The sequence below is a fragment of the Ochotona princeps genome, chromosome 1, assembly GCF_030435755.1.
Source record: "Ochotona princeps isolate mOchPri1 chromosome 1, mOchPri1.hap1, whole genome shotgun sequence".
Classification (NCBI taxonomy): domain Eukaryota; kingdom Metazoa; phylum Chordata; class Mammalia; order Lagomorpha; family Ochotonidae; genus Ochotona; species Ochotona princeps.
Genome location: NC_080832.1, coordinates 80879416 through 80904052, shown reverse-complemented (window position 1 = coordinate 80904052; position 24637 = coordinate 80879416). Strand labels below are relative to the sequence as shown.

At 44.7% G+C, this 24637-nt stretch overlaps 1 protein-coding gene across 1 annotated transcript in view; it reads right to left on the bottom strand.

The window, feature by feature from the left end:
* IMPG1 (interphotoreceptor matrix proteoglycan 1) overlaps positions 1-24637 on the bottom strand; it is a 123379-nt gene that overhangs the window by 737 nt on the left and 98005 nt on the right. Inside the window, exons 13-15 of the mRNA XM_058669552.1 lie at positions 23856-24075; positions 7184-7379; positions 1105-1174 (exon numbers count right to left, since the gene is read on the bottom strand). Of these exons, the coding sequence (XP_058525535.1) occupies positions 1105-1174; positions 7184-7379; positions 23856-24075 (486 nt within the window). The remainder of the gene's footprint in view (positions 1-1104; positions 1175-7183; positions 7380-23855; positions 24076-24637) is intronic.

Genomic DNA, 24637 nt, shown 5'->3' with positions numbered 1-24637 from the left:
TGAAGGCTTCTCTTGGGACCATCGGGGCAAATAGTCTGTGAATGGGTCACTGTATTCCCTTGCTGCCACAGTAGGCGTCATTCATCTATTACTGCCCTCTTCCTTGTGAAACAGAAACATGTCCTTCTGTGAAGCCAGCACCTCATGTGGCTATAAATAATCAGTGTTGATGCTGAAATCCTGCCTTGAAATAAGATTCTCCAAGATTACTTCCCACTATGAAAGTTATGACTTCTTTTTTATTCACCATAAAAAATGTTAAAAAGTTGAAGATGTAATACATTTCATTTTTTTGGGTTACAGTGCAATATTTTAATAAATATTTTAACATAAGCATAAATAATATCATAGCATAAACCAATCAGACTAGGCACCGACCTTCCCATTGGTTTACCTTATTGTTTGCAGTTTACATGATCGTCTCACTGAGTTGTGTGTTCAGTATTGTGAACTAATGCTCCAGTGTGCTGAGAAACCCTGCAATTTATCACTTCTGTGTTTTGGTGCCATTATCCAACCATCCTTAATCCCCCGTCCCACTGCAAAACCACATTGGAAATGTGGTCCTTGGGCCCAGCACAGTGGCCTAGTGGCTAAAGGCAAGGGCCTTGAGCACACCAGGATTCCATATGGATGCCGGTTCTAATCCTGGCAGCCCCGCTTCCCATCCAGCTCCCTGCTTGTGGCGAGGGAAAGCAGTTGAGGATGGCCCAAAACCTTGTGACCCTGTACCTGCATGGGAGACCCAGAAGACGCTCCTGGCTCCTGTCTCCTGGCTCCTGGCTTTGGATTGGCTCAGCTCTAGCCATTGCGGTACTTGGGGAGTAAACCATCAGACGGAAGATCTTCCTCTCTGTCTCTCCTCCTCTCTATATATTCTGACTTTGCAATAGAAATAAATAAATATATATATTTTTAAAATGTGGTCCACAACTCTATTTGGCACTTCCAGAATTAGTCTTTGTTTCATCCTGGATATTTTGTCTATTCATATCCTGTGTCCTGTTACCATTTTATTACCCTCTGAACGAAATGTTTCTACTTTTCTTAAAAATTCAAAATCAGTAATTTAGACCAGCATATAAAAGGAAGTGTGACTGTTACCTTGTTATTCAGCTGATGTTGGAAGTTTTTAGCACTGTTATCTTCCTCATTTTTAGAGCGATCTGGCAATCTACAAAAGAAAGAAAAAATTTAGCATTCTGTTTCCTGGGTATTTCAAAGTTAACTGTAACTAAAGCTATGTTAGTTTACAGATTGTAGCAAGTGAACATAGATAGCACATTTTTGCAGGTGTCTTCTGTTACAATGGGAGCAAGCTTGCTTTTGCATCCCGCCCAGGTTTTGCCTTTTATTTGCCTTTCTGATGGACAGTGCTTTGCAAGCACTGCAGGAAGCTCTTGGGAAAGATAACAGTTTATTTGGTGAAAGAGAGCTATTTCAAGTCAACTTCTGAGTTGTAGCTACTGACAAATGTCTAATAGTGGTTTTTTTTCTTCATTAAAAAATCCAGTGTGTTTTTAAATTTGATGAGTCCAGATTTATTTACATAACTGCAAGATTTCTGTTGACAATATGTATACATTTTATGTTTTTCCTTTGTGTATTCTAAAATGGGTATCACGTTTAGGGGACTGGTATTTTATTTCTCTTAATATTCCAGTCCTTACCATCTCAGAGGAAGGAAGGGGAAAACAAACAAATAAACAACCCCTGCCCCAAAAAAACCTCTCCTAGTCCCAGTGCTTGAAGGACAGTAGGCAAAGAGGGGAATGTGATTTTAGGAGGTTGAGTAGCAAGCCTCTTGTCTCCCCTCCCGCCATGTAATAGAGCTTTTTGCTTTCTCCTTGTTCTGATTGCCACACATGGAGTCTCTGACAACATAGAGAAAACAGCAATGGCTGGGATCACTTGTATTTAAGTGACCACAGGTGAAAGGATTGTTGGTCTAGAAACTACCCAAAGGACATGGTGAGACTAAGGAAAACCGCATGTTCTGTTCCAAGGGAACTGAATTGCCTAAAGGGAATACTCTATTTATTATTTTTTTAAAAAAAGATTGTTATTTTTATTGCAAAGTCAGAATATACAGAGAGAAAGATCTTCTGTCCGATGATTCACTCCCCAAGTGACCGCAACGGCCGGTACTGCGCCAATCTGAAGCTGGGAGCCAGGAGCTCTTCTGGGTCTCCCATGTGGGTGCAGGGTCCAAGGGTTTGGGCTGTCCTCGACTGCTTTCCCAGGCCACAAGCAGGGAGCTGGATGGGAAGCGGGGCTGCTGGGATTAGAACCGGCGCCCTTATGGGATCCTGGGCACGTTCAAGACAAGGACTTTAGCCGTTAGGCCACCGCGCTGGGCCCGAATACTCAATATTAACTAGATGAAGTTTTAAAAGCTGAATTGTACTATAGTAAATTCTAACCTCATTGTCCCTCAGTCTTCCCATTGTCAAGTGGAACAAGAGCTTAGTACAAGGAACTTAATAACAGCTGCTACAGTTTAAACAGGATTGAATTACCTAACTTCTGCAGACATTTAATTTGCAAACTCAGGAGTTAATGGCACTGGGTTTGTAGAAATGAGATTCAGCTGGGGTACTGAGCAGGTGGGCCTGCTAGAAGCTTCTTAGGTCAGTGTGGGCGTGTCCTTGGAAGCCGTTCTCTTTAAAAGGTCGACTAAGTGAGCCTGAGTTTGGCCTTCCTGCGGATTCTGCGTTCTGGCTTGAGGTCTCCCCTCTCCACGCACTCCAGCACTGGCATACTCAGACCTGTTCCACGGCAGAACTGATGCAGTCCACCAGATCTTGGACTCTGAGCCTTCAAAACCGTGAGCCAAAGCAAACTTTCTTGCTTCCTAAAACTTTTGGTTTTGGTGTTTATTTCCAGTAAGGAAATGCCAATAAAGCAGCTATGTAGAGGGAGAATAACACACTTCTTTTTTTCTCCATTGCTTAGATGTGGCACCTGTGATGTTGCTCTGGTTGTAAGAAGTAATACTTTTTCTTTCTTGATTTATGTTTCTATGGCAAAGGCATATCTACAGAGACATGGAGATACAGAGAGAAAGATCTTCCATCCATTGGTTCACTCCCGTGGTCGCAACGGCTGGAGCTGAGCCATCCGAATCCAGGAGCCAGAAGCCTCCTCTGAGTTTCCCACACAGGTGGAAAGGTGTTAGGCTGTCCTCTACTGCTTTCCTGGTCATGTGTGGGAGTCCCAGAAGAAGCTCTGGGCTCCTGGCTACTGGCTCCTGGCTTCGGATCGGCTCAGCTCTAGCCACTGCGGCAATTTGGAATGAATCAGCCAACAGAAGGTCTTCCTGTTTCTCTCCTTCCTGTATGTCTGCCTTTAAAAAAAAAAAGATTTTTTTTAATTGGAAAGTATCTTTGGAGATCAAAATTTAATTTTTTTTCATGAGAGGCATTTGCCATGTGAGTTTCCAGTACCACTGAACCTGCATGTATAGAACACTTAAAATGAAGGGAAAGGGACAGTGTATGGTATGTAGTCATAAATACATAAATATGGAGTGGAGGACTGGTAAAAGAAAAAAAATACAAATGCAGTGAATGGCAATGACTGCAGCGGGAAGATAAATAGCTGAGTTGACTGGAATTGCTCTGTCAGTGGCTTCATCCTCTCTGCTCTCAATATTGTTGCCCTGTCTTCCCTTTCAGGAAGAATATCAAAAATGCAGCACTGTACGGTTCTTCGTGCAATGCAGTTGTCAGGCAGGGAATTCGTTTTTCCTCACAGGGCTGCCGTTTGTTGATGTGAACAGCTCTATTGGTGTTAGTGGTTGAGTATTTACAGACAAGGGCATTTACTTTATTCCTTGCCTAATCCCGTGAATTCACTTCCATTGTCCACATTAAATGAGAAGTTCAAAGCTTACATGTGAAAGAGTGTGGCTTAGTGTCACACTTAGGCCTCAAACTTCAACAGTGGACTTGGGTGTAACTTGAAAGCCACTTACATTAACCAGTGTTGGATCCTTGACTGCGTTTTGTTAGAGGGTACTCCTGTGAGCTCTGTCAGTCATGTATGGTGACTTCTTGTGAGGGTCTGGAAGAACTGAAGGGAGGCAGGGAGGGAAGCAGGTCATAGGATTCTGGGGGGACCAAGAGCACAACATGTTGCTCTGGCTTCTCCACGGGGTGTCTCGAGCAGCTCACAAGACGGCAGATGCAGCTAATCTGGACCCAATACCACTGAGGAGGAGTAATCGGGGTTGGGAAGGGCAGAGATGGGGTGGTGTGAGCTTTTTGCTCCCTGAAAAGAAGTGAAGCATCTCTCTTTTCCTTTCCTTCCTTTCTACCACCCGGTGACTCTGATTTGCTAAAAAAATGTCTCTAAAATGTGGGTGCTATGAAAATAGTCTCTAGCCTCAATGCTGTGTAGTTGAATGCTCTGTCCCGCCCCAAGGCAGGCACAGGTGAATGGAGTTGAACAGCACGTGCCTTTGTCAGTGTTCACTCCCAAATCACCTGATGCCTTGCTTTATTGGCCTCACTCCAGACAACCTGGAGCTAATGAAAGAAACTGCACAGCATCTGAACCAGTGGGCAAAGCTAATTAAAAGGGAACACATCACTGTTCCTAAAAGTCATGTGCAGCTCCCTTGTAATTAACCACTTTTCCCTAAACTTTCACACTGGCCTTTCTCACTTTGTCACACAAGTGACACATGAACGTGATTGAAGTCATGTTCCCTATTATCTGGAATAATAGGCATGTGTATCATTCTATATTTTTCTCTATTTATCTACATATTGGTTTGGATCCTGCAAAATTGCCCATATTTGATAGTTTGTGACTGACGGCATAAATTCAACTTGTGGTAGAATTTACATACTTGCCATTGTTATGAGTTTATTACACACAGGACCTGTTCTACTACAGTAGGCTTTCTAACTTAATATGCTTTTTTCCCCTCGATGGTGCTTTCAGCAATTATCACTGCCATTGGCTGCTATGTTCCATAGTGTGTATGAACACTACACTTAAGATCATTTTCCTCTTCGTGGGATGCCTGTTTCATTGCATTACAGTTCAGATGGTATGAGCATTTCGTGTATGTATTGTGGTAAACAAATGTAACTTTCTGTAGGAGTAATTGTCTAAAAGCAGTTCAGCCAAATTACAAAGTTCTTTATGAAACAAAGGTTCTTTCAATGTACGTATCGATCAGTGGTATTTGGTAATACTAACTTTGCCCAATATTAGCCACGCTGAGTATTGGCATGCTTTTGCCAAACCCCTAAGCAACAAATGATCTCATTGTTGGATTTCCTGATTCAGCACCTTTTTTCTTGGATTTCTTCTATGAATTGTACCTCTGTATTGTCTCATTTTAATAAGTGTTTGCCTTCTGTTGGTACATAGATCTCAATACTGTGGACGCTGATTTTCATGTGTAATTTATCTGCCTCATGTGTTAATTCTGTGGAGATCCTTTTCTTGATTTCTTCTGGGTTTGGGGTGGCCTTTTTGTGGTTAAATTTACTTAAATAGTTTAAGAAATATTTTCCTCATATTTCAGTTCTGATTTTAGATGTGGGTCTTCATATAGAAATGGCCTTTCTGTTTTAAGGAGCTAATTTAGTTTTCTAAACGAAAGGCTGATTGAAAGCTAACAGTTTTGCTATTGATTTGAAATGCTTGATACAAGTATAAATTTCCCAGCATACATAGTTTTATTTGAAGGGTATACTTAGCTGTTATCTAACTCTTTGCCTATCTTATTGTTCTGACTTTAACTTTTGGATGTCTTGTTATCTGACACAGCAACTCTGCTGTGTGCGTCAGGATTTCCCTTGTACATGTTCTAGAACTGGAGGTTCAGATTCCAAAAGGAGCCATTTGGAGACGGGGTTGAGTTGGCTTGGAGAACACCCCGAGTAGTTAGTCTGTGCTTTACGTTCTTGATGCACATGTTTTAAACACCATCTATCCCTTGCTATTGCTGAAGGGGTGAGCTTTCTTAATCTCATTCAAGGAGGAAATGAGAATTTGAGGCCATTTCAGCAAATTTCTAAGCTTAAATTTCAATCAAGTTGACTGCAGAACATTGCTTCTTACTGGATTATTTCAAGTCTAAAACTTTAAAGAACAGAACTTGGTTTATCAGGAGGTTCAGTGTGCCTTGTTTCGTGGATTGAGTGTAAAAGTGAATGGCCTCAAGTCTCCCTCATGCGGAATTGGGGACTGTGGCCACTAGAGAGAACACGAGGAAAACAAAGGAGTGCTTAAGGGTGTGTGTGCGCATGTGCGTGTGTGTGTGCACACACAGAAGGTCATGACTGGGTGAGGGCGGCAGCATTCTCTGAACTGGCCCTGGCACAGAAGCCCTGTGGAGTCCACCACACAGACCTTATCCGAGTATTGATGAATGTAAGAATTCGAAGCTGTTGTGCTCCCTGTTGGGTCATAAGCTGCCCATGCCCTGGAGTCTGCTTTATGAATACAAAGCCTATTACAGCGTGGCTGCTTCTTCCTCCACCTGAAAAATTTCTCCCGATTTCCCTGTTAGGAAAAGAGGGGAGAGTGGATGACGATGCGATCCTTAAAAACAGTGCTGCAGAAAACACTCAGGGACACGGGAAGAGGTTAAAAGTAAAATAAAGCTGACCACAAAACAAGTTGGCCTGGGCCAATTTTGCTTTAGAAAATTCTATACGAATCAATTATACAGGAAACACTGGGCAGGAAAAGATTGTAGTAGTAAATGTGAAGAATTACATAGGGATTTAAAAAATCCTCATTCTTGTAATTCTCTAGGTTTCTCATGACAAAAACCATTACCTTTGCAAACAAGGGAAAACCCAACTTATGTAAATACACACGCAGATGCACAGTGAAGGTGGAAACCAGGCACTAACACCAGCTTGAATGCTTTGTGCCTCCCCTTTGGGTCTTCGAGGAATCCTGCCAAAAAGCCTGGAGCTGGTTCTCCAGTGTAGTCCGTGGGCAGCAGGTCAACCTTGCTTGAGCACCACCCATATCTACTGAATCAAAGGTGGAGTAGGGCCCACCAGTGTGTATTTCAATGAAACCTCCTCTGAGAGACTCTGCTATTTTGAGAACTGTGGTTTAAAGGAGCAGGTTAATGTATTGAGATGGAGGGTTTCTTGGAAGTATGAATATTGAGTTCTTAGGTTTGGAGTTAGCTGAGTTGACTTACCTGCATGGCACTCCTTTGCCCTGGACGACGTCACATTCCCCTCCGGGGGCACAGAGGCCTGAGTTGCTGCGAGCCACATCGCCCTGACTTGGGTGCCCTGGTTTACAGTGACATTCCACCTCGTCGGTCCACTCATTCTTTACACACTGAGCAAATTCACCACAGGCCAGGAATTTGCAGGGATCTGCTTGATCAGCTGTAAGAGATGGGGCAGATTATTGAGTGCGTGGATGGCTGGGCAGTGACACAGCAGTTAAAGACCAGAGATGAAATCTATGTACCATTATCCTTTTGAGTGGATTGTGCAGTTGATGAGAGCATGGCGTGAGAAGAGAATTGCACTATGTCTGAAAATTGAGCCTATAGACAAGTGTGCCAACAGGTTCAGCTCCAAATGTACAAACTCCAGTGTGCCTCAGCATCACCCAAGGCCTTGGTAAGATCGCTAAGCCCCACCTTCTGCGGTACCGAGGCAAGGTTTGGGATGTGAGACTGAGAATTCGTGTTTTCAAGGAGGACTTTCTTGTTCAACTACATATAAAGATTTATTTTGGAAGGCAGAGCTACAGAGGAGAGACAGATCTTCCATTCATTGGTCTACTCCCGAAATGACCAACAGCTGGAGCTGAGCTGATGCCAGGAACCAGTAGTATCTTCCAGATCTTCCGTGTGGTTGTAGAGGCCCAAGGTCTTGGATCTTCCTCTGCCTACCTAATAATAAATGGGGAGCTGGATTTGGAAGTGAAGCAGCTGGGATTCGAACCAGTTCCCAAATGGAATGCTGATACTGCAGGCTGAGGATTATCCTGATGTGCCACTACGCTGGTCCTCGTACACACAATTTCATAGCCACTGGACAAGAAAATTGAGTTCTTTTAGTTCTAACAACTTACTCTCCCCGTCTGTTCCCCTTAAACAGTGCCTTTCTGCTGGCTCACTCCTCAGATGCATGCATACAATAGTTGTGACTGGACCAGGAGCCAGGAACTCTGTTCAGCTCTCCCACATGGGTGGTAGGACCCAAGTACTTCAGCTACCAGCTGCTCTCCTGGGATGGTTGTAGCAAGAATTTGGAATTGTAAGCAGAGCCAGGACTTAAATGTGAGGTGATATTTCAGGTGGCAACTGAACCTGTGTACCAAATCCCCCTCCCATCCACCGCCCTGCAGTTAATGTTTTTTGAGGCAAGAATAACTAGGAGATAGTAGTAGCCAGTCGTTTATTTGGACATTTTTTGGGAAATCAGGATGATTTCACATTTTAAAAATTCCTAATTGGTTTATTCCCAAAGTCCTAATATTAAATTCACTGTTTTAGATTAATCATTCATTCCTTGTTAAAATTTAAATAGACATTCTTTTTCCTTGTCACTGATTATTCTATTTTACTCTCATCTTAATCATGTAGGCTGTCTCAGATTCCTTGCAAAGTGCACTATAAATCAAGGGACTCTCAGCATGTTTAACTCCAAGAGGCCAGTGGTCCCATCAGCACTTCTTGTCTGTCAGACAAACACAGAGCTGTCAGCAGAAGAGCAAGTGGCCAGAATCCCCAGGTGCGGTTGACAGAACTGAACAGACCAGAGTCCTCAGCGCCCACCAGGGCTTCCAGCCGTACCACTACAGTTATTGGCCTTTCATAGTATCGATATTCGACACTATATAGTGTGGAGAACTAGGGAACAAGAGCTCATGCATAAGACAATTTTCCCAAGAAGTCTAAGGGAAGTAAGGAATGTTTACAGTGAATTCTTCTATACAACAAGCTCAACGTCTAGCAAGTATAAGAGCTGTGAACTTATGAGATTAGCACAGGGTAGCATTTCTGAGTATGTACAGTGAGCTGCATTTGGACATTTAAAGATGAAGCAATGTATTCCAGCTGGAAGTGGCAGCATGAGAAGAGGTTACAGAAGCCAGAAAACAAAGGGAAAGAGAAATTTGTTAGGTGGGAGTCAGTACTTGTGGGTGCTAAAGCCTGGAACTCGGGCTGGAGAGTCTGTAAAGCCAGAGTGCCATACTAAGGGACTGAACTTCACAAGCAGGTGGGCATCGGGCGGAGGGTTTGAACAAGGAAAGGGTATGTAAATAGTATTTTAAGCTTCTGAGATCACCTGGCCCTGTATTTCCCAAGTATGAATATTTGGAGAACTCTAAGCAGGATTTGATACCTTTTAGTTACTGAAACTTTTTGTAAATTGGTTATAAAAAATGTGTGTGACTGTTCATGGGAATGTAAATGAACCCAACTCTTGTGGGAAATAGTCTGGAGGTTCCCTGGAATGTCAAGTAGCATTTTCCAGGATGATCATGCGGTCCCACTACTGGGATAGCACATACCCAAAGAAAATGAAATCAGTATGTCAGGCATCGCATTCCTATGTTTATTACAACACTATTCACAGCAGTCAAAATACAAAACCAACTGTCTAAAAGGATGAATACGAAATGTGATCAATAAACACAATGGGATACTGCTGAGCCACGAGAAGGACTAAACCCTGTCATTCATGACACACGGGTGAACCTGAGGGGATTATGTGAAGTGAAATCGGCCAGATGGAGAAAGACAAACACTGCATGATCTCACCCGTGTGTGGGAATCTGAGTTGGTCTCGCTGTACTTGAGGGTAGAGCAGTGTTACCAGAGGCTGGGGAGGGGTCAGTGAACCAACACCAAGTTGAACTTGGGAACAGTAGGTTCTGTGTGTCACTGAACGGCAGGGTGACTGCAGCCAACAATACTGCATTGTGTATTTCAAAAGAGCTAAAGGAGAGGGTTTTGAAAGCTCTCATCACATAGAAATAGCAAATGTTGTAGGTGATGCATCCACTAATTGGTGTATACATTGTTCACTAAACTCTGCATATATATGTACTGAAACATTTCTTATGGTACAACTTTGTAAATAGACAAAACAAGGTGATTGTCCTGTGAAATATGTGTAACCAGTTACTCCCCCCAGCTGCTCCGTTTCTCTCCAACCTCACCCACTTCCCTTTTTGCTTTAGACCTCTCGGGCTCAACCCAGCTAATACACATCGTGACTCTTCAAGTGAACAAGGCAGTGAGCTGCTTGGTCAGATTTACTGACCACAGAACCTGGGTGGACAGGGTGTAGGGACTGGGGAAGAACTCGGTGAACAAGGCCGTTTCTGTTTTAGCCCAGTACCTCCTGTGGCTGAAGGTGCCAAAGTGAGGCAGATACTGTTTGGGCAAGAACTGGTTCCTGAACGGCAAAGCAGACCTGCTAAGAGCCTTCATGTGCAGTCATACTTCTCTGCAGTTTGTGGGTGTCTCATGGACAACCTGTCCTGGCGCTGTGAGCCGACTCTTCGGACTTCAAGGCTGTTAGGGCTAGCCACGATAAGGGATCCCTTTAAGACGGGACTCATAGGTATACCAACGATCAGGTGATGTCGCCTGCAGGGCCTGTGTGAGGAGCAGCTGTCAGCCTGGCTGCACTCAGAGCTGTCCTTGACACAGACCAGCGGGCAATCCCAAGGGTCTGCCTCCGCCCCTCCATGGTGAAGAGATGTGTCTGACTGGGAAATCTGATGGAGTTTGAAGACTCTCAGATGCAGGCTAACCCCGTACGGTTCCTGTGATGATAAATGCCTCTATTTTACTATGATTTCTTTCTGCACAGCCAGGCATAGTCTGCCTGTCAGTAAAGCTGCACAATAAACATTTGGAAAAATGAATTGATCGCAAATTTAGGGGCCCCGAATCGGGTGTATATGAACACCAGATACAGCCAGTGTATAAATTACTTGCTTTTTCCGTGTTGCTGATCAGGGCCTGTCTATAGAGCAGCAGGAGGCTTCAAACCAGAGCTTAGGTGCTGCTGGCTGGGTGTGTTTTCCCAGGGCCCAGGACACTGGGCATCCAGTCAATACCTAACAGCTTGACTTTTTTAAACCTTCAGTGTGAAGAGGTTATGGCTAACTTCTACTTCAGGTTTTTATATTTCTGTATGCTAACTTTGATATTTCAGGTAGTTTAAACGCTTGAGTTATTCCAGGGATCTTTAACTCATTTGCTCACTTTGCAAATGAGGGAGTTGAAGGTTAACAAGATCTTTGCCTGTGTCCACCTCCTCTGAGGGAGCCCCACTCTTTCTGGAGATGACGTGGGAAGTGCCAAGGACAGGGCCCCAAGGGGAAGCTGTCAGATGCCTGCTAATATTGCGAAATTAAGCAATTGGATAAGTCAGGGTGAAAATGGAAGACCAAAGTACAATATTAACTTGTGGGGAAATGTGCACTTGCATTCTTCTAACCTGGAATGTATTTTTCTAGATATTATGGTGGCCCTCTTATCTACCCTAATTCAAAGGACACCTGAAACTTTACGCCTTAGGCTGACACTGAGGACTGGATATGGGCTGATTCTTCAATGCAGTGTTGGAGAAAAGTTTGGTTAAAACTTTATGAAACTAACAAAACTTCCCTATGTTAAGTTTTTTTGGTCAGATCCCATGTATGCTTCTTTCATGTTAAAATGGTGGTCACACATAGGTAGGCCATGATAATTATTTACTTCCTTAACACATCTTCAGGTATTTGTTAGAAAGTCAGCTGGACTTGCTTTCTTTGTTCTGGCTTTGGTCAATGATGATAATCTGTATGCTCTGTAACAACTGAACGGCTCTGACTGAACATGGACCATAGATTGGAAGGGAAGAAAAGGAGACTTGAGATCCAAAATAGGCCAGGAAGAAAAATTAGATTCTGATTTTCAGATCTTAAACACATTTATTTGGAAAGTGTATTGACAGAGGGAGAATTTCATCCACTGGTTTATTTCCCAAACGACGTCATCAACCAAGGCTGGGCCAGGCTAAAATTGGGAGCTGGAAACTCTGTCTAGGTGCCCCATGTGGGCGCCAGGGAGCTGGGTGCACCGGCCATCACAAGCAGTGCCATTGGCCACTGCATCATTATGCCAGTCTCTAGAAGAATATTTGCAAGTTAATGAAACTGTGTGCAGGTCTAGGAAATAAAGCCTCGTGAGTGGCTTATGGATTAATCTGTGATTGCCTTTGGTTCCTGGCTTGGCTTAACCTTTCTTTCCATGGATTATCTTTGATTGGCACTATAGAGGGGTTTCTCCATGGGCCTGTACAACACTGAGCAAACACCTAGTATCCATGACTTTGTTTCCTATGAGCTGATATGGCAGCTCTTCAGATGAGCAGATTTAAAGTCTCTTCAGAGAGTTTGCGGCCTCAGTTGAGCCTGTCAGGGGTTGCTGGGTACCAGGGAGAAGCAGATGCCCAGGTCTATCAGACACCCAGAGGTCCTGGCCTACCCCTTGGTGTGTCATGTGGATTCTGGCTGTGGTCAGAGCATTTGTGTCGTTCCCCTCGGGACTGTGGTTGAGTAGGGCTGGCAATTCTAGCTACAGGCAGGAAACTAACATTTACCAAGGGTTGTGATGTTTGGCATTGTGCCCAGGCTGTGGCTTCATAAATACTGTGCCTTCATGAATACACAAAACATCTTGCAAATCGGTGTAGCAATGCTGCTGATACTTTCGTAGGTGGGAAAATGGATGCCCATGTTGGCTAAGTATGACCTAAGATCGCCATCCATAGATGTCTGTAGTGTTCCATATCACTTTCAGATATCCCCTCAGTGGTTTTTCAAGCTTACGGTTTCCGAGAGGCTCCAGGGACAAAGAGCAGTAAGGAAGGTGGGTGGAAGGCTGCTGCAGGTCAGCATCTCCACTCAGTGGAGGGCAGCTCACCTTTGACCCATGCTTTCTGTTGAAAAAGGGCTCCCCCAATGAACAAAAGCTCAAAGCTGGCACCTGCCACCGCTCCTTTGGGAGGCAGGATGTTTTCTTGCGGAACACAGTGTGACATGCTGGCTCCAATGTGGGTTTTCTTTGTTCCAATGTGACAGTAATGAACACGGATCGAAATAATTGAGCTGCCAAGTTGGACCAGAAATGTCTGCGTCATTCTGTGATTTCCTGCATACATACCTTTCTCCTATGAATTTCCCCACAGGAGTTGCTTCCCTAAAGGCTTTTGCATGCATTTCAGAAGTCCTGAATAGCATTCCCACTGGCTGGCTGAGGAAGGATGCGCTCCACTCCCCAGCTTGCCACGGCCACAGAAAACCACTGAAATTTATGTCCCCAGTCTGCAAGAAACATCTGTGCAAGTTTTAAGGATAAAGGTTCTGGTTCAGAGATCATAGCTTCCTGAGCATCCTGGGCTCTTTCTCAACCTCCCTCTTCTGGTCCCAGAGACGTTCATGTTTGCCGGGATTGAAATAGGCTCTCCCTGAGCATCGGTTCCCTGGGGTTTCATTCCTGCCCCTCCCAACTCCAGTTCAGCCTCAGAATGTCAGCTTGCCCTGTATCCTTGAGACTGGGTATGGATTGGCTCCTTAACCTTGGTCATTCCATAATCTCCCCCTGTACTGTTCCCAGGCCATATATGGTTTGATAGAAAGCAAGGCACCTCCCTTTTGGCTCCATCTAAGGGAATAATTTTAGCTCTGCTTGGTCGAATTTCAGGCTTCTCAGGGACAAGCCTGGCTTGTTTATTTTTTCTTAATGCAATGATAGCCAGTGTTCACTAGATGGCGCCTAACAGTCTAAGAAGAAGGAGTAGATTCAGGGAATGTCTGAAATGATTTATCTCCTTAAAATCTTTGGTTCCCTGTGCTTGGGAAGGCATTAGCACAGCAGCAGGAGTAGGTCCAGGGGACCTGCCAATGGAGCCATTGTTACTCTATGATTACAGTGCAGAGCAGTCTACTGGATTGTGGGAAGATGGCACGAATTCCTGGAGCAACTTTTCCAAACTGTACAGTTCCAGCCCTGAAGGGTGGAGTCGGTTAGATGGGACACAGGACCCCATGCTGCTGTGCTCTACTGCCCAGGGTGACCCAGCCTCGGTGCAACCAAGTAGCTAGGTTTCAGTTGGCATCAGCCCATTTGCTAACCAAGGCTGTGTGGTCATGGTTCTGTGGGAAGGGAAAGGAAAGGGGTCCATCCTTTGGTTTGTAGGGTCATGCAAACTCACACCCCAAATTGCAGGGGATGCAGTCTTTGTGCCCACCATGGAAGCCCATAAATGTTGTCTTTAAAATTAGAAGAGAAATTTAATCTGTGCTGTATTTGGTTTTACAACCCAGCAGTCCTGAAATGCAATTTCAAGTATTCTGTATTAATAGGCATTAAGGCCAAAGGACCTACAGCAAGGAAGTCAACGCAGCCTGGAGTTTGCTTCTGCTGAAGGCATGAGCAACACTGTTCCATGGTGCTTGGGGTAAGGGCTTGGCCACTTGAACAAAGGCATCCCTCTACTGATTGTTGACTTGGTATGAACCAGGAACCTCCCTTTGCACACGGGTCACTCCAGCTTCCTTCCAAATCCTGGGAGCACAGTGGGCATGGCTGCGTGTAGTTCAGAGTGAGTTAGCCTGTTCAATTTGGTCTGTTGACACTGAGACCATAGGCAAGCACCCTGGGCAGGAGGCTCCTGGACACTGGCTGTGGCCTTGGGAAAGCAGGTTAGTGACTTAGAAAGCAGGTTAGACTCTTTAAATGGCATATTTTGGCTAGGTGGTCATGAATAGCCCCTCAAACACGAATTTCCCACTCCGAGTGTTGTACTGGGATAGAGTGACAGTGGCTGGCTGGGTGTGCTGCCATGTGTTACCACTGTAACTGCTCATACAATTCAGTGATGAAGAGAAAGTATGAATACTTGCATTTAACTAACTGTTGGGCTGCTTCACTGCAATATGGGTATCAGCCTAGAATGTTTTGCTTAGTTTGTTGCTGAAGGTAGGATCAGAGTGAGCATAATTCAGTGCTAAGGAGCACATGGCATAGCCCCAGGCGTGTGATGGGAGCTTGATGGGCATCTGTGGGATTCAATTGCTTATTAAAGGGAGTCCTTTGTGGTTTGAAGGGGCAAGCAATGCGAGACCCTCTGGGTTTGGTTCAATTCTTTCCCACTCTCAGCCTGTGCTACAAACTGTTTATCATGCCCTCAGCGAGCCTTCGCTGCGTGAGTGAATGCATGAATGCCCATAGGCCTCCCACTCAATGTGAGGTTGAAGGATTATTTCAGCTTGCAGATATTATCTGAATCTGCCAAACTAGGCTGTCCTGAGTGAGCTGGAGTTGGGGCAGAGGGCCCTGCAGCTGGGCTGAGTCCCCAAATCGTGAAGATTTTGCATCAAGGGGTTAGGGGAGAGGTCCTGCGGGTGTCCTAAGGAGAGAACAGGTTGAAACTCTGCAGGGAATAAATGTTCAGGCAGCAAGCTAAGTATTCTATAGAAAATCCCGCCCCCAACACCCCAGGAGGTCAAGGCTAGCAGGGTAGCTCCAGGAGGCAGGGCCAGGGCCAGGGCCAGAACACATGAAGCAAAAACAGGAGAGGCTTGGGAATGACCTGGAAGAATTCCCGTGAGTATCCCAGCTGTCAAGGGACCGTGTTTACAATTCATGGAAAGGGAATATTGGAAAGTTAGGACAGTTGAACACTTTTACATTCTAAAAACATAAGATGTTACAGGAAATTTCATTTCAAGTGTAGGTACTAACAGCATTGACAGGATTAATTGAAGTGTGCAGTTGCTTTTGCTAAGTGTTGAACAGCCCCTGTGCAGCCTGTGTCTGGGTACACATACACCTGTGTAATAGTGCATGCGTGCTGGAGGCCAGATTAAGATTCCCTTGTAAACAGTCACAAGAGGCACAGAACCTGGCTCTGAGTTGCTGTACTCCATAACTGACTGGTAAAAGGTAAATGGTTCTTACTTCTGTGAGCCGCAGCTTCTCCATCTATCAGAGGGAAATAATATGTACTCTGCGTTCTCATCTATTAAGATGTAAAGTGCCAATTAATGGTGACTCATCACTGTTTTTATCCTTGTGATGAGTGGAAAGCACCACTTTTTCAAAGCTGGTGACTACATGGCTCTTCCAAATTAAGCTTTTTTTCCCCTAGAAAAGATGTGGCTTATGCACCTCTCCACTGAAAGCATCGGGTGCCAGACTGTAATTAATTTCAGTGTTTACCATGTGCCAGCCTTGAGGCCTGCCCGTTTTGTTTTGAGGAGGTTTCTTAGGAATTCAAGAAGAGAATAACTTCTATGTGGTTTTGCATTTGTGAAATCTTCCACCTGCTTAGCTAAATGGCATAAAAGCTCCACATGCTTCTGAAGAATTTTCATAGCTGCCTAAGTGAAAGGCGACTCTGGTTGCTGGAGATGCTGGTGGAATATTGAGCAAGCCGTGATTCATTCGTGTTTTCAGTTGATAATTCACAGAAAGTTCTAACGTTGGTTTTCACTTTTTGTATCAGATTCACTTATTAAAGGGGTTTTCAAAAGGTGACCAGCAAACCAAAGTTGGTGCTATCAGAGGGCCCCTGTCCCCCAGGCTGCTCCTCCATAGGTGCTCGCTGGCCTAATGAACTGCTGCCCTCAGAGGACACGTTCAGGCAGGAGTTCAGACACTGATCGGTCTGTGCCATGACCTACCTAGGCATCTCCTGAGAGTCTTCAGACTCTAGTTCAGGAATTGGTGGTGGTGGGGTGGGAGACATTTTTTCTCCCTGTCTGCATATTGCCTCAAACAACCTTTGCATCTTGGCTTTTGGCAAAGAGAAATCAAAGCTCGATCAGAAATGATCCCAAACTTTGCAAATCAAGCTAGATACGTGCTCTGTTCAGCAGTGCCTGTAAATGTAATACAACTGGGGCAGAGATGAGAAATCCTACTCCCAGACGGCCTTGACATTCCGCTCAGCTTCCCCGAGCTTCAGAGACGCCTCTTCCTGCCTCTAGGGTCCTGACCTCCATTAGAGCAGTTAGTTTAGAAAATCTGTATCTGCAGACTTTCTGTGCACCTTTTGAGATGCAGATCTTTTACCAAGCTCAGCAGTGTTCTCAAGGACCCTGGAGCCATCCAGTTAAACAAGAAGACAGTGCGACTGTCTGCTAGTCCCTGTGGGGAGGGCAGGTAATCACCTCCCTTTGAAGTGCTTGTTGGACAGAAAGCAACTTTCTCCTTTCAATCCAACATTACAAGATCTTGTTTCTGCCCTGGCCACCCACAGACTGTGCTTTTGCCAGGGGTCCTGATGTGCTAAGAGCTGTCCACTTTGGTGCCCTCACAGCTGCTGGGGGTTGCTGGCCCGTTTCTTTTCATCTCTCCCTCAGCTTCACAGCTTTTTCTGACCTCTGCTTGTCCTCTGCACCGCACGACAGCGGTTTCTTCTCCCCTTTTTACATGCTTTTGTTTCACAATGTTTTATTCCAAGCTCTTTGCTTCGTGCCCTATACGTTGTCCTGGGCTGTCTTCACCTGTCATCTGGACTCAGGTGGGGTTTCCCAACATAGACACTCAAGTCTTGGCCTCTGCTGGCCGCACACACCTATTTCCTAGGCTACAGGACAGCTCGCCCAATGTCCACTCCCTTGGAATGGACTTTCCCAAATGTAGTTTTGTGAGTTTGTTCACATCCTTGAAGATCTTAGTGATTTTTGCCTTATTTGCATTTAAAATGAATTCATCTATGTACTATACTTCAGGACTAGATATTTTAGCATTTTCCAAACCTGAAGTTCTTTTGGATGATTACACTATTTTTTTTAAATAATCATGACTTGAAGACACTTTAAGGAGTTTTTAGCACTTTGAAGATTTTGTATTTCCTAAAGTTTTAAGTAAAACATCATTAATCACAGGTAACGTAAGAGACCAATAGGATCACAAAGTGGATGCATATGGTTTTGGCAGGGACTTGTTAAAGGCACCTGGCTTAGCCTGGACCCTGCTTCCCCTCAGCTGGAGTTTTCCTTCACATTATCCTCTACCCAAGCTGCTCTCCCAGTTGGATAACTGAAGTACATCCTAGAAACCTCTGCACTTGGCTCTTGCCCTTGAGCTCCACCTGCCTGCCCTGCCTGGATCTTCCTTCCCTCTCTCTACCCCCACCATACGGGAAGGCCTGGGTTGCACTGCTTGGCTGGGTACCAAGACTGCTACGAGAGCCTCTCATCACCGTGAAATTGATGGCCCTCTCTTGTGTACGTTCTGTTTCTATTCACATCCTGATGGCTGTGTTGAACAGACTGTATGGTGGCTCTTTGTATATGCCTCTATCTCCCTTGTCAGGCATTTAGCTCCTTGAAGGCAGAGCAAGGGTCGATGCCTCTGTGGGTCCTGGGATTGCAACAGTGTCTGCCTTCTGGCAGGTAATCTATAATTGTACAGTGATTATGAACAAACAGGAACCTAAATCCTGATTGCCTTATCATTTACTTGTCTAGCTTTTCTGTCACAATGAATATAAAGGCCAGAGGAGCTAGGAGGTTGCTCTAAAAATTACAAAGCATTTGGAAATGGGGCACAAGGTCTACTATATGGCTTTTGGTGTGGTATTAGTATGTAAGCAACCCTATCTAACACATAGGGACCACCTGTGGGCCAGTCTGTGGGCCACCTGCATTTGTACAACCTGCCAGTTAAGAATCCTGTTACGTTATTAAATGGTGAGATTTCAAATGGTTATATAAGTACTGCGTAACATCTGATTCTGCTTTTTGGCTTGCATCATCTAAAACATTTACTGTTGAATCCTCAAAGTTTGCTGATGCCTAGAACGCAGTAACTTTGCTTGACTATCGGTTATGGCCCCGGCATTTTAGCACTCTGTTGTAGAGTTAGAAGTTAGTGCATAGGAAATGGGGAAGATACTGGGATTGTATTTTCTACTTCGTATTTACATGTTGTATACATAATTTTCTTTGGTTCTGACTATATGGGGAAAAAAGGCAACCAGTTTCTGTATTCTCTGCATCAGCTTTGTCATCCTAGTGATTCCCTTGTTAATAAGAGAATGTTGAAATATACTGATTATATATTTCTGACAGTTACCTTTTTTAAAGGCTTGCTGTTTTTGCTTGAATATCTAATTTATTTGAATGGCAAGGAAAGTGTGTGTGTGTGTGTGTGTGTGTGTGTCAGGGTAGGGCTAGGCTGAGTTACAAACTGGGGACGTGATTCTGGTCTGCCATGTGGTGGCTAGTGATCCAGCTACTGGGCCTGCTGCCTGTCAGAGGGGTGAATGTTAGCAGGAGAGTGGAATTGGGAGCAGAAGCAGGACTTGAACCCTGTTTTGCGATGTGGGTGGTCCACATGGCATCTTAACTGCTGTACCAAATGCTCACCCTTACGAATGATTGTTGGGCCCGGCGGTGTGGCCTAGCGGCTAGAGTCCTCGCCTTGAAAGCCCCAGGATCCCATATGGGCACCGGTTCTAGTCCTGGCAGCTCCACTTCCCATCCAGCTCCCTGCTTGTGGCCTGGGAAAGCAGTAGAGGACGGCCCAATGCATTGGGACACTGCACCCGCGTGGGAGACCCAGAAGAGGTTCCAGGTTCCCGGCTTCGGATTGGCGCAGCACCGGCCCGTTGCGGCTCACTTGGGGAGTGAATCATCGGATGGAAGATCTTCCTCTCTGTCTCTGCTCCTCTCTGTATATCTGGCTGTAATAAAAATTGAATAAATCTTTAAAAAAAAGATGTTTGTTGGAGACATTGTGAGGCTGAATCTTGAAGTTTGGGGGGGTAGTTTAGGGAGGGTAGTGATTCTGAGGCTCAGTATACAGGGCTGGAAGTGAGAAGACCTTGGCTTTGCTTACACACTAGGGTTCTACAGCACTAGCTGTGACATCCTATTTCTACCAAGACAACAGAGAGGGGCAAATTAATGAGAAGTCCAGTAACCCAGTATTGCTCCTGGCATTTTCTGGCTGGGAAAAGGTTACACTTCCAAAGCACCTTTTCTATTTTGGAGTTCGTTGCCACAGATACAGCTGTGTATTCCAGGCATAGTATTTTCAGCAGCTGTCTTTTGTTTCTCTCAAGATGTTCCCCTATTCTCTTTCAAAGGAATGTCCTTAGAAAACTGAACTAGCATCAGTGAGTTTAAGCAAATACTGGAAAGATCAGAAACCCAAATCATGTTGGTTTCATGTACTTGCCAAAGTGACCTTCAGGTCTCCCTGAAGGACTGGGATTCTTAGTGTCCCATGGGCCTCTGCCGTACATGGTGGGCATTGCTGTGTGTCAGCCCAAGGCATCAATTCCTGAAGGGACCGCGTCTGCAGAAGAGCCAAGGGCTGTATAAATTGGAATCTGAGTTCTGGTTCTAAAGGAACTTGATGCAATTATTTTCATGTGGAGTGTTGGAACCTGAAAGACAGTGATCCAGTGGCCGTCCTGGTTGCCCTACCTAGAGGATGTTTAAACCAGCCTGCCTATCGATCACTTTGACAATTTCCAGTTCAATACATCACCAAAAGGTAAAAATCTAGATTAGGTCATCACACTGAAACTAGGAGCAAGATAGCTGTCATGTTGTTAATTACCAAGTACAATAGAAAAGGCTGGAAAAGCATCTTCACATTTTATCTTAATCTGTTTCAAAATTTAAACACCATTTTACATCAAAATAGCAATTTTGCACACATTTCCACACACTAAAATCATATACAAATGCTGATGCTGGAAACATTTCCCTGTAATAATGCAGGTTTTGTTTTTTAAACAGTGTTTTAACCTTCAAGAAATTTTGAGATGAGCAGATTCACAGAATTAGGAAATGAATGACTGTGTAAAGAAGCAATGGTGGGGAGTTCTATGGGCTCTTGGCTCTGCATTGAAATGAAGCAGTAGGAGGAATAGCAGTGGATACTGTGTGGGTTTATCACCCTAGCCCGCTGGACTCTTGTGAGGTCCTGAGGCAAGCCATGGGAGGCCATTCTCACTGGGCCACCATCTTACTGTCCCATGTAAGCATGCAGAGGTGTTGGCACACAGGATACTGGTTGAATCCTGACACCTCAGGAAGGAATTTTCTTGTGCTGTTTGTCATATCACTATTTGATCCCTTCCCGGTAGCCGGTGAATAACACCTTCAAGTGGGCAGACAGGAATTATCCAGTCATTTGCGAGCTGTTAGCATGGTGGGGAAGGGCTCCCACAGGTCTGTCCAGGTTGGCATCCAGCAGAGGGACCCTGCTGTCCAACCAGATCGGCACAATGTGGGTTCAGGGAACCCGTAAAAATTCAAGACACCTGCTAAATAAACCCCGGTCTCTTTTAGGGGACACCCCACCTCAGGGTTTCCTCTTTAATGCTTTATTTATGAAGTGAACATGAAAGAAAATTAAAACTTCTGTCTGCAACCAATGCCCAACTTTTTATTTCTGTATTAAGCTGAGGAAAGAACCCACCAAGCTTTCTGGTAACATGGGGTAGGACACTGTATATTTCTGCCGGCCCATGTTCCTGACCAGCACTTGGGTGACTATCTCTCCTCAAACCCTGAGCACTAGGCGCACTCCAATGTTGGCTCCTTCCTGCCTCCCGACAGCCATTTGGGGGGTAGATTTGTTCAGAGAAATTTTCATTGTTGGATTAGTGTGAAATGCTTACGTTTGGTTTACTCTCTGGAAATCCTTTAAGGAGTAGTCTGGGGCATGAATTTACTCAAAACCCTCATGTAACATTTCAGTGGTTTTTGGCAGTGTCACATTGTAGACATAAGTAGTTGTTCTTTCAACATGCTTTCATGTTCACTGTTCTACTTGGCTTTAGCATGCCGGTTTCTCTAGAAATTTTAGAGCTGATCAGGCCCAAGGTTTAACTACCTGTGGGAAAGTACAGTCAGTCAACTTCCCAGGTTGTCCAGCCCACACTGGCCTGCTGTTTGACCATTAACAATACAAATTGGGCATGGGCCCCACAGTATACCAGGTAGCCTGGAGGCATTCTTAGGTAGCTCAACATAAATTTGGTCTAACAGGAACTGAAAACTGTAATGGTTGTTAGCATTATTACTGCTATTGACTACTTAAAGGAAAAGCTGCATAGAAGAATAAGTCACAGGAAATTAGGAAAATAATTTCAGGTCCAACCTCCAACACAAAAACCTTGTCATGTGAGTTTTTATTGTTAGTATTCTATGAAGACCACCAGCTAGTAAGTCAATTGTAACAATGTCGGAATAGCAACTCCTAAGATTGATTAGACGACCTTAATTGTCAAACGCTGTGCTAGTATTGGAAATATTCATCAGCACTATTTATCTTTATGCAGTTGTGGAAATGGAGCAGTGATGTTAGCACACAGAATTTATATTCAAGGCTATGGACCCTCTAAACCACTGCTGCAGTGTGCTTCCTCCCAGTGTACCCAGTGTCCCTTATTTGCATCTCACACCCATCCTCCTAGCTTCCACCCTTTATCTCAGCATCTCCAATGAGGTACCTGCCCCCCGGCAGCCCACCCCAAGCACATAGTCCCCCTTTCTCCCTTTGTGGGATCTTCCCACTGACCAGCCAGTGTTGCTGTTTCCTACGTTATCTGAGCCCCCTGAAGAAAGGGGATTGGACTCTCACCTCTGCAACTTTCCAAGCTTTTGCTTCCTCCTACTGATTGAAGAAATCTAATTGTGCCTGGCAAGAGCCACTGATTGCCTCTCAGAGCAGTGGTACCTTCTCTCTACCATGTAAGAGGGCTTTGATTTCACAGGAAGCCCAGTGCAGAGGCTCAGCTTCCAGGTAGGGATGCCCAGGCTCCGTGCCTAAGGGCTGTCTGTCTTTTTAATGATCCTGTTTGCTGAGGTACTGGGGAAACTTTCTTGAAGTTGCTTAAAGCAGGCTTTGTCAAAGCTAAATGCCTCCCTCTGAGTCTTCTGGCTTGCCTTTCGCCCAAGGCCTTTCCCCTCTGCTTTCATTGTTAGCCCGCAGAGAGCCAAAGCCTGTGGTAAAGATCCACTTCAGTAATTCCTAGCCAATTAGGAAGCTTGGCTGCTAACTTGGCTGGAGGGTTGATTTGGCAATAAGTCTGGAACCCATCCCCTTTGCATCCTGGGAATTAAAAACAAAAAACTTCTTCACTTGGTTAGAAAACAGATTTTTGAAACTAATAGTAAACAATTTGGGCATATCTGATGGTGGTACACACACTGCTTTATTATAGCAACAAATGTTTGCCTTCTGTTCTTCAGCTTTGGGCTAAGCTTCATATCTTCTAGAAGGTTTTATCTGCCGCTTCTTTGTTAGCCTGCACTTGTAAGCCGACCTAGGGCATATGATGGGAAGGGGAAGTTATTTTCTTTTCGGTGATGGTAATGGTGAATGGACATTGTCTGAGTTCAGATTAGGATCTAGTGATTCTTTCCTTGGAATGCTTGCGTGTCATTTGGCAGTGTGTTGAAAGAGGCTATTCTGGGTTAACTGGCGGGGAAGGTGCCTTAGGAAAAAGCCTTCTGGTTGTTGCAGCTCAGTAAGAAAGTGTACTTTGACTCTTAGCCCAATGTTAATTATCTTGGCTATGGGCTGAGTTTTCAACTAAACCCCTTAAGCAGTGCAAAAGTTTTGTTCTGACAGGAAATTATGGCTCTTGGAATGTGAAGGAAGAGGTACACTGGTTTTCTGCTTCATGATCTAGGACAACATATGTTAAGACTCCTTCACATCACAGAAACTGACTTCTGAAAGGTCATCCTATCAGGTGATTTTTAGTTTCTTTTTTATGGCCTGTAGGTTGAACCACATGCTTAAAAACCAAGCCAAAGAAAATGAGCAACTTACAGCTGCCATGCAGGAGGGTGGGTTCCTTTACCTGGCTCGACATTGAGGGAGTAGTCATCTATCTCCAGGTCAAGTTGTTGGGCGGCTGTGGAGCGGAAGTCCTCCAGGATTCTGTGCACTGCCTTGGTGAGGTTGTACGGCACTGACTTGGCAAACCTCATTCTGCTGTTCACAATCACACTCCCATTTCTGAAGTTAAGTATTTCGAGTTGCTTAAATCCTGTAAGATTTGCCTGGAGATAGGGTACCAGCTGCAAAAACAAGATCATTGGTTTTTAACTGTTTTTAAGTGTTATTGCTAATTGCATTTATACTCCTCAATATCTGAGGCATACATCTCCTTTTTATTTTCTGTTATTTTGAACCTTGGCTTTACCATGTGACCAGGGCACCACAACTTAATAATCTGTTTGCAGTGATTATGTTCCCTGTTGCCACCTCTGTGTGGATTGAGATGGATGGACAGTAATTTCTTCCTGATAATTTGTGAGAATGGGTGTTTTCTAAAAGTCCAGGCCAATGCTATCACCGAACTGGCAGTTCTAAGTTCAATTGTTTTAAAATGTCCAAGTAAATAAAAATACCTTCCAAATGAAGCCCAGGAGGAGACTGATCCAAGCCTGTGTAAATGGGACAGCTATTTGGAAGCAACCAATTTGAAATGACCTATTGAAACAAACAGCACACGCATCAGTGCATCTGTCTCTACGGTGAATGTTCCATGGCCAACACAAATGTGGTGCAGGGGAAATAGCAGGGAGCTGGCAGTCGGTGGCCCTGGATGCTGATCCTGTAGTTGTCCGGCTGGCCGTG